Here is a 17,211-nt window from a genome sequence, read left to right on the forward strand (position 1 = left end):
AAAGAGAAGTATGGGAATTAAAAAAACACATACACTCACCTAGGTGGATGCAGCATTAGTCTGATACTGATCTGTCCCCTGCCACCTCCAACACAGAGAACTGAGTGATCAGACTGCTGATCACTCAGTTCTGGGTCTTTGGTGAGCAGGCAGAAGGTGACTGTCAGTTACCCTAGGTTCACACCTATGCAGGTTGCGTTTGATGTGTTTCTGCAGTGCGTTTTTGTACTTGCATTTTTGATGCGTTTTGCGGGGGGGTTTTTTAATTTTTTTAAATTTTTCTTGTTGCTAGGCAGATTTTAAAAAATGAGACAAAAATGCAATACATGCTTTCCTGCAGAGTTCCCATTGAAGTCTATAGAACCAAAAATGCAATGTTTTGTGTTCAAAAAGTCCCTGACCCTTTCGAAAAAAACGCACCAGGTGAAAACGCGGTGATGTGAGCCTGTCCCATAGGAAATCATGTTAAATGGACTGTACTGTGTTTGTGCAAAATGCTGCAGAAAACGCTTAGGTGTGAACCTAGGGTCAGGGGCTCTCTGCTCTGCCCCTCCAGCACTCAAGAGAACACTTGGCTGTGAAGGGGGTGGTAGCAGATGGCTCAGGCTGTCAGTGGTGCAGTGGTCAGGCATCTGGGCGGATCCTGACATTAAAGTCGGGATCTCTTCAGAGCCAGGACTGACTGAGCGACTTTAGCCCTCTGACAGCTGAATATGGGTCACAGGAGTGCAGAACGAAGTGCACTCCTCTGATCCCCAGGAGAAATTTGGCCAAAAGAGCTTTGGCCCTACTTCTCCTTTAAGAGAGACATTTCTGGCAGGCAGGTGAGCGGCATTTTCTTCGCAGAGCGACATATAGAGCTTCTCCTTCAATCAAATCCAGCCTGCCAGCAATTGTTCCTGAACAGGAGATAGCGCCACTTTACCATTCACACACATATACATTTATGTTCCAGACTGAGCTGTACGTTCAGCACCTTGGACAGCCGCCCACCACACGTACACTATGTGCGTAGGGCTGTATTCTTGAAGCCGCCGCACACTGACTGGCGTAGCAGTGACGCCGAGTTCATGCGCAGTTCGGTCTGTCTCTGGGCGGACTCTCCGGGTGCAGAGGGAGGTTGGTGGACGTCGTGCATCTTGCTGAATGAGGTAAGGTGCTTCTCTTGGCAGAACTACCTGGGGGTTATGGGAGCTGAGAATATTCTGTACATAGCATGGACCGGGATCCTGCCTAGCAGACATGGAGGGCAGTGTGTGTGCTGCACTCTACAGCCATGACAGCTGCTGGGGGGGAGTCTGGTTGGTGTGTCACACTTACCCCTGGTTCACATCCAGGGGCGGACTGACAACGCATAGGGCCCCCGGGCAATAGGGGATCATGGGGCCCCTGTGTCCTTGCCCAAACTCAAAAAAGCCTACAGTTGTGTCCAAAATTATTCAACCCCCAATGCTGTAAAGGGGTTTAGGGACTATAGTGTACATTTGGAATTGTATTCAGAATCAAATCCTACAAGGACGTTGTAACTACCCAAATGCAACTAAAATGACATCAATTGTTTATGTAATACAGTAGTAAATGGTTCTTATGTGGTTTCTTCATTGCCACAATTATTCAACCCCTTAAAGACTACCACTCTGAAGAACAGAGGTTCATACAGGTGCTTTCCATCAGGTATTGAAAACACCTGTGGATGTCACCGAGCAGCAATCAAGCATAATAAGCACCAATTAGGCAGCTTTAAAATGACTGTGATACTCAGCTCCTTCTAGACATTTACTGGTGTGGTTACAAACATGGTGAAGGCAAGAGAATGGTCCAGGAAGACAAGAGAAGAGGTGATTTCTCTTCACAGGAAGGGCAATGGCTATAAGAAGATTGCAAAGATGTTAAACATACCAAGAGACACCTTAGGAAGCATCATTCGCAAATTCAAGGCAAAGGGCACTGTTGAAACGCTACCTGGTCGTGGCAGAAAGAAGATGCTGACTTCGACTGCTGTGCGCTACCTGAAGCGTAGAGTGGAGAGAAGTCCCCGTGTGACTGCTGAGGAACTGAGAAAAGATTTGTCAGATGTGGGTACAGAAGTTTCAGCCCAGACAATAAGACGCACACTGCGTAATGAAGGCCTCCGTGCCAGAACTCCCAGGCGTACCCCCTTGCTGTCTCCAAAGAATAAGAAGAGTCGACTGCAGTATGCCAAAAGCCATGTGGACAAACCACAAAAGTTGTGGGATAGTGTTCTGTGGACTGATGAAACAAAATTAGAACTGTTTGGGCCCATGGATCAACGCTATGTTTGGAGGAGGAAGAACAAGGCCTATGATGAAAAGAACACCTTGCCTACTGTGAAGCATGGTGGAGGGTCAATCATGCTTTGGGGCTGTTTTGCTTCTGCAGGTACAGGGAAGCTTCAGCGTGTGCAAGGTACCATGAATTCTCTTCAGTACCAGGAGATATTGGATGGAAACGTGATGCAGTCCGTCACACACCTGAGGCTTGGGAGACGTTGGACCTTTCAACAGGACAATGATCCCAAGCATACCTCCAAGTCCACTAGAGCATGGTTGCAGAGGAAAGGCTGGAACATTTTGGAGTGGCCATCGCAGTCACCAGACTTAAATCCGATTGAGAACCTCTGGTGGGACTTAAAGAAAGCAGTTGCAGTGCGCAAGCCTAAGAATGTGACTGAACTGGAGGCCTTTGCCCATGAAGAATGGGCGAAGATACCCGTAGATCGCTGCAAGACACTTGTGTCAAGCTATGCTTCACGTTTAAAAGCTGTTATAACTGTAAAAGGATGCTGTACTAAGTACTAAGATTGAATGTCACTTGGGGGTTGAATAAAACTGATAATGCTGTGAGCACAGAAAAGACATTTGTGGTTATTTCATTATAACTGTTATGTTATATTTGTCTGACCTACAAGTGCCTCTTTAATGTAAATGTAAGCAAGATGACTGAATGATCAAAAGCAATGTCAAACTGGCCAAAACACTCAATTTCAGTGGGGGTTGAATAATTTTGGACACAACTGTATGAAAAAGGTACCAGGGGCATCTCATGGGGCCCCCTACTGACCCGGGCCCCCGTGGCCGAGTTTCCAAATGGTCAGTCCGCTCCTGTTCACATCCGTGCGGGCCCTGATTTGCGCAGGCATGAGAGCCCGGTCATTGGAATGGACTCCTGTGCCCCAGGACACACAGGGAAGAAGTCCCTGCACTACTTGGGAAATCGCAGTCCGCAGGGGAAACCCAGTACGGTTGTGAATTCCAGTGCGGGCGGCATGACATTAGAATTACTGACACCCGCCCGCGGGTCTGCATTCCTCTGTGTGGGTGGAGCAGCTGCAGGCATTTGTGCGGGTCCCACAGCAGCACCACCCGCACAGATGTGAACCAGGGGTTATGTGGATTTCAGTGCGTTTTCCAGTTTGCAGAAACGCACTACAGTTCATATGACATGATTTCCTATGGATCTAGTTCACATCTGTGTGTTCTGAGCTGGTGCAGATTTTTGTAAGGGTCAGGGACTTTTTTTCCCCCCGTTTTGTATGTAATATAAGTACCTGTAATAAATAAATAAATATTAGACTTCAATGGAACCGCACCAAAAACATATTTTTTATGCATTTTGCATGTTGTGTTTTGTGTGACATTAAGCTGGTTGTTAAGGAGCGGCCGGCTGCCAGTGTCTTTAACAGCCAGTAAACAACATGGTTGATAAGGAGCGGGTGTCTGCCGTGTCCCTAAAAGAAAATTACAGCCAAAGCTCTTTTGGCTGTACGTCTCCTAGGGATCATCGGAGTGCAGTTCCTTCTGCACTCCTGGGACTTGTTTTCAGCTGACAGTGAGCTGAAGCCGGCTGTTGGCTGATGTCACTGAGCCGGTCCAGGCTGGGGAAAGATCCCAACTTTAAAGAGTCTGGAGCTGTACCTGGCTCAGCCTGTCAGTGAACCGCTGACAGCCTTGGCCAGCCGCTCCCTCCCTCTCTGTAGCCCAGTGCTCCAGTGAGTGGAGGTGGAGGGGGGGCAGAGCAGACAGTCAGTCACCGCTCTCTGCTCTGAGCGGCTGTGAAAACTCAGTGATCAGTGGTCATGTGATCACTGAGTTCTCACAGTTAGAGCCGGCGGGGGACAGATGCAGCATCAGATTGCTCGCAATTAAAAAAATAAATTGGGAAAAAAACTGTGTGGGGTCCCCCCCAATCCATACCAGGCCCTTCAGGTTTGCTGTGGATTTTTAAGTGGGAACCCCACACCAAAATTAAAAAAAAAAAAAAATGGTGAGGAATCCCCCCCAAAATTCATACCAGACCCTTATCCGAGCATGCAAATGCACAAAAAATGGACAAAAAAGCATACAAACTGGGTGTGGAAAAAACTCAAAATGCATCAACTGCAATCTGCATCAATGTGAACCTAACCTGAATCATGGTGTGCTGCATGTATTTATTACAGATCTGTGCATTTGGCCTTTCTGTAATAAAGACTGCTCACTGCTCTCTCTCTTGCACAGGGATACTGGTCTTGTCTCTGCCCCCTACTGCAGTTTACTGCAGGCAGCCTACAGTGGGTGGAGCCTGCTGGGTCCCTCCCACACCTCTGCTCTGCGCAGGCTGTGTGCATAACAGTAGTGATGTAGATGCTACTTTTACACAGTAATAGCTGAGTTTGTAAGGGCATTTGGTGTAAACATGCTGAATATACTGTAAATCCTGTGTCTATTGAGGATCATATCTAAAGGAAAGTATTTTTGTAGAGGAGGAATCCTAGCCCCCAAAACCTTTATTACTATGAACTGTAAATGCATTGGTAATGAAAGTGTAAAGTCTACTAGAAAAAAATTGGATTTTGTAATTTTATTAGTGTATAAAAATGCAAACAGGTAAATTTACAGCAAATTCATAATTTGCCTGTAAGATTTAGTCCAGTAAATGTTCTAATGTAGACACCCCACATTGCTACTACTGACCTCACTTTTCCTGCCTGTGATAGGATAGTGAAGAAGCAGCAACACAGTGATGAGGTCATCCTTCTGCTCGCCCCTCTCATCAGCGAGATGTAATACAATCTTTTGGCTTACTGTCCCATCTAGTCTACTAGTCCTAAAGCTGAACTCCAGATATGATCTGTATTGCATATTCACATTGGTCTAGCTTGGTACATTGTAAGTAATAACACCTGAGGGTCCCCTAGGGAAGCTGACAATCACTGTAGTAGTCTGCGTTACTACAGTGAACATCTGGGTCCTGTGCAAGCAGATTCTTCTCTGCACACTGACTGCAGGTGGTCACTTGCTCAGCACCGCCTCTATTAAGAGAACACTTTGTATTTTCTCAATGAATATAAGGTGTTCTCTGATTGGAGAAGGTGGAGAGAAGGGGCAGCGACATCACAATTTCCACCTTGTCTAATCAAAGAGCACTTTGTATGCATTAGAAAAATACAAGGCATTCTGCTAATGATGGAGGTGCAAAGTGATCAACCCCCTGTGTTCTGTATGGAACCACTCGCACAGAACCCTAGCAGGACCCAGAGGATTGCAGCTGTCACTGTAGCAGCGCCAACTACTACAGTGATTTCAAGATTCCTCAGTAGCCTATCAGGTATGAGTAATGCATGATGGCATTGTGCCAAGCTGGATCAATGTATGTACGTAATACAGATAATTGCTGGAATTCTCTGTACAGTCAACTTTAGATTTCCTAAAACAAAACTATCCAATCAATCTGCATGAAATCACATAGGAACTTGTACTACATAGTTGTTGGTAAATCTGAAGGAGATTGTAGGATGTATGGGGAGCTTTAGTCCTGCTGTGCAGAGAAATACAGGAACCTATTATGAACGCAGCCCATATTAGCTATGAATGGGTATTGTTTCAAATGATTTTTGATTTTTTTTTTTTTAATGAATACATTTCTGTGCTAAATGGGGACATTTTGTTCTGGCAATACGTCTTCTTCAGAGTACATTGCTCTGATTAATGTGTGTATAAAGGTTTAAAGTGGAATTCCAATCTATTACTACCTAAGATTAAACCTGCTCCCAACCCCCTTCTAAATGCTATACTAACTACCCTGCAGAAGGAAGATACTTATACTTGGCTGTTGTCAGGGTGTTCCAGTCCGGTAACACCATCTCCCCAGCAGCAGCTTCAGGGGAGAGGAGGGACAGCAGACAACAAATGCCCCATAGTAAACCTATGGGCGATGTTACCACCCAGGCATTCAAGCCCTTGTCAGTGCTCTCTCCTCTCCCCTGAAGCTGTCGGCTGGGGAGATGACGGGACCGGACCAGAGTGCTCTGTAAATAGGTAAGTATAAGCATCTCCCTTCTACAGGGTAGTTAGTATAGCAGTTGGGAGGGGGATGGGAGTCGTTATAAGTTTAGACTTGAATTCCAATGTAAATTATTGAGCTGTTAATATATCAGAATAGAATTTTGCTTCTATTGTTTTTTGCTTCTTGGTTTGGTAGAACTGATAATACAAATACTAGTAACTCATAATGTGTTCCAGCCTTTCCTAAAGTGGTTCTAAAGAGAAAACATTTGTTACCTTAATGCATTCTCTGTATTAGGGTAAAAACATTTTACAAGTTGCTGTGCTCCCTCACCTTCAATCGATCTAGCGCTGTGCTCGGCTGCATCTCTTTCTCCTCTCCCTCTACTCACAGGAACTGAGGCAATAGTGGGTGCCATTGGCTCCTGCTGCTGCCAATCAAATGCTGTGAGGAGGGAGGAGGGGGTGGGGCCAAGACAAGCTGTGTATGTCTATGGACGAACACAGCTCAGCTCAGTATCTAGCCCACATGTCTGTCTCCATAGCAAAAGGTTTGCTATGGGGCAGATACAGGAGAGGAGGCGCAGAGCATGCCGGGGGGGGGGGGGGGGGGCTCCAGAAGAGGAGATTTGGGACCGCTCTGTGCAATTCCATTGCGCAGAGCAGGTAAGTATAGGAAGTTTATTATTTTAATTAAAAATGCCTTTAGAAACACTTTAACCTTTTTTCCCCAGAGGAACCCTTGAAATAATTTTCAGGTCTCTGAGAACTCCTTCTTGAACCAATTTATTGGTGGTCATTGGAAAGAATGTCCCCTTACATTGGTGGCCAGTGGGACGAATGCCCAGCAAACGATGGATCCCTTGAAGCTGCACATCTATGCAGTCCCACTGGTTTTGGAATGAATGGTAGCCTCAGCCCAGGCTCCCGCTAGCCTGGGATATCAGAAGAATGCACACTTACATTGTTGGTCAGTGAAAAAAATGTTCTTTACATTGGGGGTCAGTGGGAAGAATGCCCCCCCTTGCATTGGGGATCAGTGGAAAGAATGCCTGTTTTACAGTGGTGGTCAGAATGCCTCCCTTACAGAGAGCTAAAAAGGCTATCAGTGTCTTGCAGCTGGCTCTGCCAACTGGCATTGACCCTACAACTGTGCAAGTACCATCAGATGGGAGGTCAATCAGCCACAGCTCAAGGGACCCCTCACAGGATCTCTGGTTGAGAATGGCTGGTTTAGATACCTGCGCTAATATTGTCACTGTAATATGTAAAGTGACTATTCACACAGGCATTTTGCCATGCTGTCAATCTCAGAAGCAAGCATACACTGATTTCTGCTGCTAGGCTTGACAGCTGTGTGCAGATAGCAGCTGTCCATACAGTGCAATGACAGGTTCTCGGCAGTCTTTATTGTTTATGTACAGTCATGGCTAAACATATTTGCACCCGTGCATTTCTGTCAGATGATGCACCACTTCGCCCAGAAAATTGTTGCAACTACAAATGTTTAGGCATTCTCATGTTTTTTCTTGCTTGTACTGGTATGACACAAAAAAGTGGAGAAACAAAAAGCCAAATCTGACACATTCCATGTAAAACCCCAAAAATGGACTGGACAAAATTATTGGCACCTTCTCCACATTGTAAGAAATAATTGCATTCCAAGTTTGATATGCTCCTGTAATTTGTAACTAAACTTATCTGTATCAGCTAACAGATCTTAGCCTGGGTTTACACTGATGCGGTGTGGAATTCGCAGTGTTTTCAGTGCAAATTCCGCACGGCATGAGAATTGCTCCCCGTTCATGCGAACCGCTGTGTATGTTAAGTTATCTACACCCCAAAAGTGGTCCACAAAATGCAGTGCGATGTGCAGAATCGGATCGTATAGGTGTGAATACCCATGCGATCTGATTCTAGTGCGGACCAAAAAAAAGGTCCTGCACATCTTTGGTGCGGGTGCAGCGCAATTGGAGCCATACAGAATGTATGGCTCCAATCGCACCGCACACAAATCGCATGTGATTTTCGCAGGAATGCAGTGCGGTTCCTGTGTGACTCACATGCGATATACCGCACCGAATATATGTGAACCCAGGCTTAATGTTCCTGTGTCTACTGTGCGCAACATTTTCAAGAAGTTTACAGCCCATGGCACTGTAACTAATCTCTCAGGACGTGGACGAAAAAGAAAAACTTGATCAAAGGTTGCAACAAATGATTGTTCAAATGATGGATAAAGAACCTCGATCAACTTTCAGACAATTTCAAGCTGACCTTCAGGCACAGTGTACAACTGTGTCAGCTCGCACTACACGTGGCCATCTGAATGACACAGAAACATAAAAAAAACAAATTGGATTTTGCCAAAACCTACCTGAGAAAGCCAGAATCCTTTTGGGATAATGTGCTATTGACAGATGAAACCAAATTACAGCTTTTTGGTAAAGCTCATCATTAATTTTCAGAAAAATCAGTGAGGCCTTTAAAGAAAAAAAAAAGTCCCTACCGTCAAACATGGTGGAGGTTCACTGATGTTTTGGGGTTGCTTTGCTACTTCAGGCACTGGATGTCTTCATCGTGTGCATGGCATTATGAAATCTGAAGACTACCAAAGAATTCTGGGGTGCAATGTAGGACTCGGTGTCAGAAGGTTGGGTCTTCGTCAGAGGTCATGGTTCTTACAGCAGGACAATGACCCAAAGCACACGTCAAACAGCACCCAGAAATGGTTTTAGACAAAGTGCTGGAGAATACTGAACTGGCCAGCAATGAGTCCAGATCTCAATCCCATAGAGTACCTGTGGAGAGATTGCAAAACAGCAGTTGGGAAAAGAAACCCTTCCAATCTGAGAGACCTGGAGCAGCTGGCCAAAGAAGAGTGGTCTACAATTCCAGTAGAGAGATGTAAGAAACTCATCGATGGTTACAGGAAGTGATTGATTTCAGTTATTTTTTCCAAGCGGTGTGCTACCAAATATTAATTTGAGGGTGCCAATAATTTTGTTCAGTCCATACTTGGAGTTTTGCATGGAATGTGTCAGATTTTGCGTTTTGTTTCTCTACTTTTTTGTGTCATACCAATACAAACAAAAAATAATGAACATGAGAATGCCTAAACATTTGTAATTGCAACAATGCAGGGGTGCATCTTTTGATGAGTGCTCATGACTTCAAATCAATATCTTGCTAATGATGTGATTGTTAGCACATTTATCATTAATTGCTTGTGGGTAGCTTTAGTATCTTGCATGTCTCTCCTCTACAGATCACTGGAATAAGAGTGGCATTTCCTATTGAAGATGGCTCAGTTTGGAGCACCAAGGAACCCTGTTAATTGGGTCTCCCACCTCACTGCAGCTGTGGTGTCTCAGCCAGGTACAACATTCTATCCGACTGTGCATTATACACAAAAGTAACACTGTCAACAATATCAGAACACCGAAACTAATTCCGTCCTCTGCTATATTTATTTTTTACTGTATTCCTTTGTTTCTGACCAGTGCCATCATATCAACCTCAGCATAAGCTTAAGTCCAATTCCAGACAGAACCAATTTTCTTATGAATAGAGTAGGGGAGAGTTAAAGTCTATGTCAGGTTTTTAATTGCCCTGCTGGGGAGAGTAAATCTCACAAAACATAAAAACTGAAAGTCTTAGAAAATTTTCTCAGCTGGGACACAGACCAAAAAAAACACAGTTTTAGTAGAAAGAGGAAGGGTTTCCTTTCTTCCTGGCAAGTGTTACCTAATTTCTTCTATGGGTGTCTCAGGGATTTTAGAGGCATCCCTGTCAATTTTAATTATGCTCTGATTTATTCTAATTCTTCTTGTCCATGCATAACTACTGTATTTTCATCCTCTGAGTACCATTTTTATATACATATATATATATATATATACTGTATATACTGTATATATATATATATATATATATATATATATATGCAGTTGCAAGAAAAAGTATGTGAACCCCTTGGGATTACGTGGAGTTTTGCATGAATTGGGCATAAAATGTGCTCTGAACGTCATCAAAGTCACAACAATAGAAGAACACAGTCTGCTGAACATAATACTACACAAACATTAGATGTTGCCATGGTTTAATTGCACATAACATGAAACATTCACAGTGCAGGGAGGAAAAAGCATGTGAGGCCCTAGCTTAATGACTTCTCCCAGAGCTAATTGGAGCCAGGAGTGAGCCAACCTTGACTCCAATCAGTGTGATAATATTGGATGTGTTGCTGACAGCTGTCCTACCCTTAAAAAACACACACCTGTTTTGGGTTTACTGGTTTCAAGAAGCACTGTCTGATGTGAACCATGCCTCGCAGAAAAGAGCTCTCAGAAGACCTATGATCAAGAATTGTTGACTTGCATGAAGCTGGAAAGGGTTACAAAAGTATCTCCAAAAGCCTTGATGTTCATGTGTCCACGGTAAGACAGACTGTCTACAAATGGAGAAAGTTTAGCACTGTTGCTACTCTCCCTAGGCATGGTCGTCCTGTAAAAATGACTGCAAGAGCACAGCGCAGAATGCTGCATGAGGTAAAGAAGAATCCCAGAGTGTCAGCTAAAGACCTACAGAAATCTCTGGCACATGCTAACATTTTTGTTGACACATCCACAATAAGGAAAACATTAAACAAGAATGGAGTACATGGGAGGACACCACGGAGGAAGCCATTGCTGTCCAAAAAGAATATTGCGGCACGTTTGAAGTTTGCAAAAGAGCACCTGGATGTTCCACAGCACTACTGGCAAAATATACTGTGGACAGATGAAACCAAGATTGAGTTGTTTGGGAAGAACACACAACACTATGTGTGGAGAAAAAAAGGCACAGCACACAAACATCAAAACCTCATCCCCACTGTAAAACATGGCGGAGGGAGCATCATGGTTTGGGGCTGCTTTGCTGCCTCAGGGCCTGGACGGATTGTTGTCATTGATGGGAAAATGAATTCCAGAGTTTATCAAGACATTTTGCAGGAAAACATACGACCATCTGTCCGCCAACTGAAGCTCCGCAGAGGATGGGTGATGCAACAGGACAATGACCCAAAGCATACAAGTAATTCAACAAAACAATGGCTGCAACAGCACAGAATACGCCTTGTGGAGTGGCCCAGTCAGAGTCCTGACCTCAACCCAATTGAAATGCTGTGGCATGACCTTAAGAGAGCGATTCACACCAGACATCCCAAGAATATTGCTACACTGAAACAGTTTTGTGAAGAGGAGTGGTCCAAAATTACTCCAGATCGTTGTGCAGGTCTGATCTGCAACTACAGGAAACGTTTGGAGGAGGTTATTGCTGCCAAAGGAGGGTCAACCAGTTATTAAGTCCAAAGGTTCACATACTTTTTCCTCCCTGCACTGTGAATGTTTACATGTTATGTGCAATTAAACCATGGCAACATCTAATGTTTGTGTAGTATTATGTTCAGCAGACTGTGTTCTTCTATTGTTGTGACTTAGATGACGTTCAGAGCACATTTTATGCCCAATTCATGCAAAACTCCACGTAATCCCAAGGGGTTCACATACTTTTTCTTGCAACTGTATATATATATATATATATAGACACTATATTGCTAAAATTATTGGGACCCCCCTCCAGTTATCTCCATAGCCACGTGTATAAAATCAAACACCTAGGCATGCAGACTGCTTCTACAAACATTTGTGAAAGAATGAGTCGCTCTCAGGAGCTCAGTGAATTCAAGCGTGGTACTGTGATAGGTTGCCACCTGTGCAATAAGTCCATCCGTGAAATTTCCTTGCTACTAAATATTCCATGGTCAACTGTTAGTGGTATTATAACAAAGTGGAAGCAACTGGGAACAACAGCAACTCATCCACAAAGTGGTAGGCCACGTAAAATGACAGAGCGGGGTCAGCACATACTGAAGTGCACAGTGTGCAGAAGTCACCAACTGTCTGCAGAGTCAATAGCTAAAGACCTCCAAAAGTCATGTGGCCTTCAGATTAGCACAACAGTGCATAGAGAGCTTCATGGATTGGGTTTCCATGGCTGAGCAGCTGCATCCAAGCCTTACATCACCAAGTGCAATGCAAATCGTCAGATACAGTGGTGTAAAGCACGCAGCCACTGGACTCTAGAGCAGTGGAGACGTGTTCTCTGAATTGACAAATCACACTTTTCTGTCTGGCAATCCGATGGATGTGTCTCTAGTGTAAAGTTTGGTGGAGGGGGGATTATGGTGTGGGGTTGTTTTTCAGGAGCTGAACTTGTCCCCTTAGTTCCAGTGAAGGGAACTCTTAAGGCATCAGCATACCAAGACATTTTGGACAATTTCATGCTCACAACTTTGTGGGAACAGTTTGGGGATGGCCCCTTCCTGTTCCAACATGACTGCACACCAGTGCACAAAGCAAGGTCCTCAAAGACATGGATGAGCTAGTTTGGGGTGGAGGAATTTGACTGGTCTGCACAGAGTCCTGACTTCAACCCGATAGAACACCTTTGGGATGAATTAGAGCAGAGACAAATCTTCTCATCTGAAATCAGTGTCTGACCTCACAAATGTGCTTCTGGAAGAATGGTCAAACATTCCCATAGACACACTCCTAAACCTTGTGGACAACCTTCCCAGAAGAGTTGAAGCTGTTATAGCTGCAAAGGGTGGGCCAACTCAATATTGAACCCTACGGACTAAGACTGGGATGCCATTAAAGTTCATGTGCGCTAAAGGCAGGCATCCCAATACTTTTGGCAATATAGTGTATCTATTGTACAGCGCTGAGCAAACCCTTTGGCGCTATATAAACTCGATAAATAAATAAATAAATATATATCTCAATCAATCATTTGCAGGTCATTTTTACTGGCTATATTGTATATAATGCTGTCATTGTTTTTACATGTGTACCAACAGCAAAAGACCCAGCTGTAGTTGAGCGTGCAAATCTGCTGAACATGGCTAAGCTAAGTATAAAAGGACTCATTGAATCAGCCCTGGGCTACGGCCGTACTTTGGATTCAGATTACCCTCCTCTTCAGCAGTTCTTTGTTGTAATGGAACATTGTCTCAAGCATGGCCTTAAAGGTACAGTATGCAACTGGAACGATTGAGAGACTGAGATTATTGTTATTACAATATACAGGGAACATTTGGTGAAGCATGAATGCATAAGTAACTATATGACTGCAAGGTTAGTGTACATAAGTAACATTACATTACATATAATTTGGCGATGGTAAGTAATCTTATAGTTTTACTTGTTTTTAATTTAAAGATATTGCTATTGTGTGTCATCCCTGGGAAGTGACAGTACAGTCCTTATAATAATTGCCCCTAAAGTGTCTTTACATTAATTATGTCCCCAGTCCACCAGTCTTTTCTTCATTATAGTATCGAAATTATGTTTTTTTGTTGTTGGAGATGTGTTGGTTGAACACCAAATAACTTTTTGCAGTTGTCTTTTGTCCTAACCTATTTATTTTGTTGCACTAGGACCTGGCAACAGGTTTGAATACATATATTTAAACTTATAGGTATTAATCCAAAAGAAAATAGAAAATGTGTTTAAATTGACACTGCCACTAGATATAAAGACTGACCAGTATCTTGTATAAAGAGAATATTTTTAAATATATAATGTATAAAAAATATGTAAATAATAATACTTTTCTGTGGCCCAAAGTCCAAGTTTGTCTTTCATTTTAAGTGAGCTTTTCCCCCTTTTGTTGTAATATCATGATGCGCACAGGTAAAAATTGTGAATTGTTAGGCCCCTGCAGGCATTCTGATCCAGTCCATCTATCAGTTTTTCAGGTGGACCTGATCGAAAGGTCCATGGAGCCCTATGGACAGGCAGATGTAAACAGACTTGTGTCTGTCTACTCCCCTCTACCTCCAGGTCTGTCCAGGTAAAAAAAAAAAGACTGTGTCCTTTTCCGTTTCTGCTGATCATATTGGAGGTAACCTGAGGTAAATAGAGTCCATTTACATCCGGCTGTCCATAGAGCTCTTAAGGGTCCACCTGTGTCCTCTCTGTGGAAACTGAACGGTCCTGGATGTGACATTCTTCCCGTTTGGCTCCGATCAGCAGGGGATCAGCTCAAGGCAACGCTGCTGACAAGAGCAGGCTCTGCTCTGTGTAAAAGGAACCTTAGTGTTACATTAAAATAGGAGTGAGTTAGGTTAGCTTGAACAGAAAGTGGTGAAGCTGTGCTATTTTCAGAGGTTTGTGATGGCAAAATACTGAGTAGAATTACATATGCCTTCGTGAACCTGTCAAATATGTTTACATGTGATTTTTGTGTTGACTGATGTTCACTGTATGTACTGTTTTCTTCTTTTTCCCTAAATCTTCTATACACAATCCAGTCTTTAATGGCTTGTTCATACCACATCACTGAGTGTAACATGTGCAAAATGCATGTGCATTGACATGTGCACCTTTTTTTTACATATGCACTGTTTAATACTTTAGGTACATGAAGTCAATTTTTTTGCTCATTGTGATGTGTTGTTGGCGCCATTGAATAAAAGGCATTTTGCTTACCCTATCTGCATTTTCTTGTAGTTGTGTGCTAATTGAAATTAAATGCTAAAGTTCAGCAGAAAAAAATGTTTTTAATGTTTTAGCCATGCTAAATTACCTTGGAGCATACTAATACTAATTTCCTCAATAAACTTTACTATCAGCTCATGTACATAGATACAGTTAGGTCCATAAATATTGGGACATTGACACAATTCTAACATTTTTGGCTCTATACACCACCACAATGGATTTGAAATGAAACGAACAAGATGTGCTTTAACTGCAGACTGTCAGCTTTAATTTGAGGGTATTTACATCCAAATCAGGTGAACGGTGTAGGAATTACAACAGTTTGCATATGTGCCTCCCACTTGTTAAGGGACCAAACGTAATGGGACAATTGGCTTCCCAGCTGTTCCATGGCCAGGTGAGTGTTATTCCCTCATTATCCCAATTACAATGAGCAGATAAAAGGTCCAGAGTTCATTTCAAGTGTGCTATTTGCATTTGGAATCTGTTGCTGTCAACTCTCAAGATGAGATCCAAAGAGCTGTAACTATTAGTGAAGCAAGCCATCATTAGGCTAAAAAAACAAAACAAACCCATCAGAGAGATAGCAAAAACATTAGGCGTGGCCAAAACAACTGTTTGGAACATTCTTAAAAAGAAGGAACGCACCGTTGAACTCAGCAACACCGAAAGACCTGGAAGACCACTGAAAACAACTGTGGTGGATGACTGTAGAATTCTTTCCCTGGTGAAGAAAACACCCTTCACAACAGTTGGCCAGATCAAGAACACTCTCCAGGAGGTAGGTGTATGTGTGTCAAAGTCAACAATCAAGAGAAGACTTCACCAGAGTGAATACAGAGGGTTCACCACAAGATGGAAACCATTGGTAAGCCTCAAAAACAGGAAGGCCAGATTAGAGTTTGCCAAACGACATCTAAAAAAGCCTTCACAGTTCTGGAACAACATCCTATGGACAGAGGAGACCAAGATCAACTTGTACCAGAGTGATGGGAAGAGAAGAGTATGGAGAAGGAAAGGAACTGCTCATGATCCTAAGCATACCACCTCATCAGTGAAGCATGGTGGTGGTAGTGTTATGGCGTGGGCATGTATGGCTGCCAATGGAACTGGTTCTCTTGTATTTATTGATGATGTGACTGCTGACAAAAGCAGCAGGATGAATTTTGAAGTGTTTCGGGCAATATTATCGGCTCATATTCAGCCAAATGCTTCAGAACTCATTGGACGCCGCTTCACAGTGCAGATGGACAATGACCCAAAGCATACTGCAAAAGCAACCAAAGAGTTTTTTAAGGGAATGTTATGCAATGGCCAAGTCAATCACCTGACCTGAATCCGATTGAGCATGCATTTCACTTGCTGAAGACAAAACTGAAGGGAAAATGCCCCAAGAACAAGCAGGAACTGAAGACAGTTGCAGTAGAGGCCTGGCAGAGCATCACCAGGGATGAAACCCAGCGTCTGGTGATGTCTATGCATTCCACACTTCAGGCTGTAATTGACTGCAAAGGATTTGCAACCAAGTATTAAAAAGTGAAAGTTTGATTTATGATTATTATTCTGTCCCATTACTTTTGGTCCCTTAACAAGTTGGAGGCACATATGCAAACTGTTGTAATTCCTACACCGTTTCACCTGATTTAGATGTAAATACCCTCAAATTAAAGCTGACAGTCTGCAGTTAAAGCACATCTTGTTTGTTTCATTTCAAATTCATTGTGGTGGTGTATAGAGCCAAAAATGTTAGAATTGTGTCGATGTCCCAATATTTATGGACCTGACTGTATTTGTTGGAATATACGTTGATTTTTTTCCTTTCAAAAAAGTCAGTGTGAATGCTAAAGAAGCTCAACACAGTTCCGCAGGAACTTCATAAGCAGCTCAAAGGCAAACAATATCAAGTTAAAACAACTCTGAAGCATGTCACTTTCCTTCTGAATTATGTACGTGAGAACCTGTTTTGTCAGAAGATGAATATTGAGGCTTCATGAGGTCTGACAGTTGCTACCCCTTCAAATGTCTGATCTCATACTGTATTAATGTGTTCATTAGTGCAATGAGAAATTTTTGACAGTTTACAAAGGAATGAAATAACATACTAAATCTTGCGGCTTAGGACAAAGCCCTGATACAAAAACTTTGATGTTATAATAAAATACCTTTCCGTTTTAGTAGCAAACAAATAAGGCAAATTCTTACTAAGGTGATAAGTGTAGCAAAATAGATGTTGACTATACTGACCCCACAACCCTGTTGGTGTCATATTTTTTCCACAACTTGCAGAAAGCTTTATTATTGCCTAGAAAAGCCTTCGGAGTTCTGAGTTGCAGGGTAAGGGATCAGGACCCTGTGCACATGCCATACTGTAATGCTTG

The 17,211-nt window shown here is 43.1% G+C and overlaps 1 protein-coding gene across 1 annotated transcript in view; it reads left to right on the forward strand.

The window, feature by feature from the left end:
- Nucleotides 1-1,000: 1,000 nt before the first annotated feature.
- Nucleotides 1,001-17,211, forward strand: part of RUFY2 (RUN and FYVE domain containing 2) — a 69,102-nt gene continuing 52,891 nt past the window's right edge. Inside the window, exons 1-3 of the mRNA XM_089687744.1 lie at nt 1,001-1,151; nt 9,553-9,662; nt 13,189-13,359. Coding sequence (XP_089543870.1) covers nt 9,587-9,662; nt 13,189-13,359 — 247 coding nt within the window. The 5' untranslated portion in view covers nt 1,001-1,151; nt 9,553-9,586. The remainder of the gene's footprint in view (nt 1,152-9,552; nt 9,663-13,188; nt 13,360-17,211) is intronic.

Source organism: Staurois parvus, unplaced genomic scaffold, assembly GCF_062004578.1.
Source record: "Staurois parvus isolate SC_StPar_1 unplaced genomic scaffold, SC_StPar_1.0 ptg000437l, whole genome shotgun sequence".
In the NCBI taxonomy this organism is placed as follows: Eukaryota; Metazoa; Chordata; class Amphibia; order Anura; family Ranidae; genus Staurois; species Staurois parvus.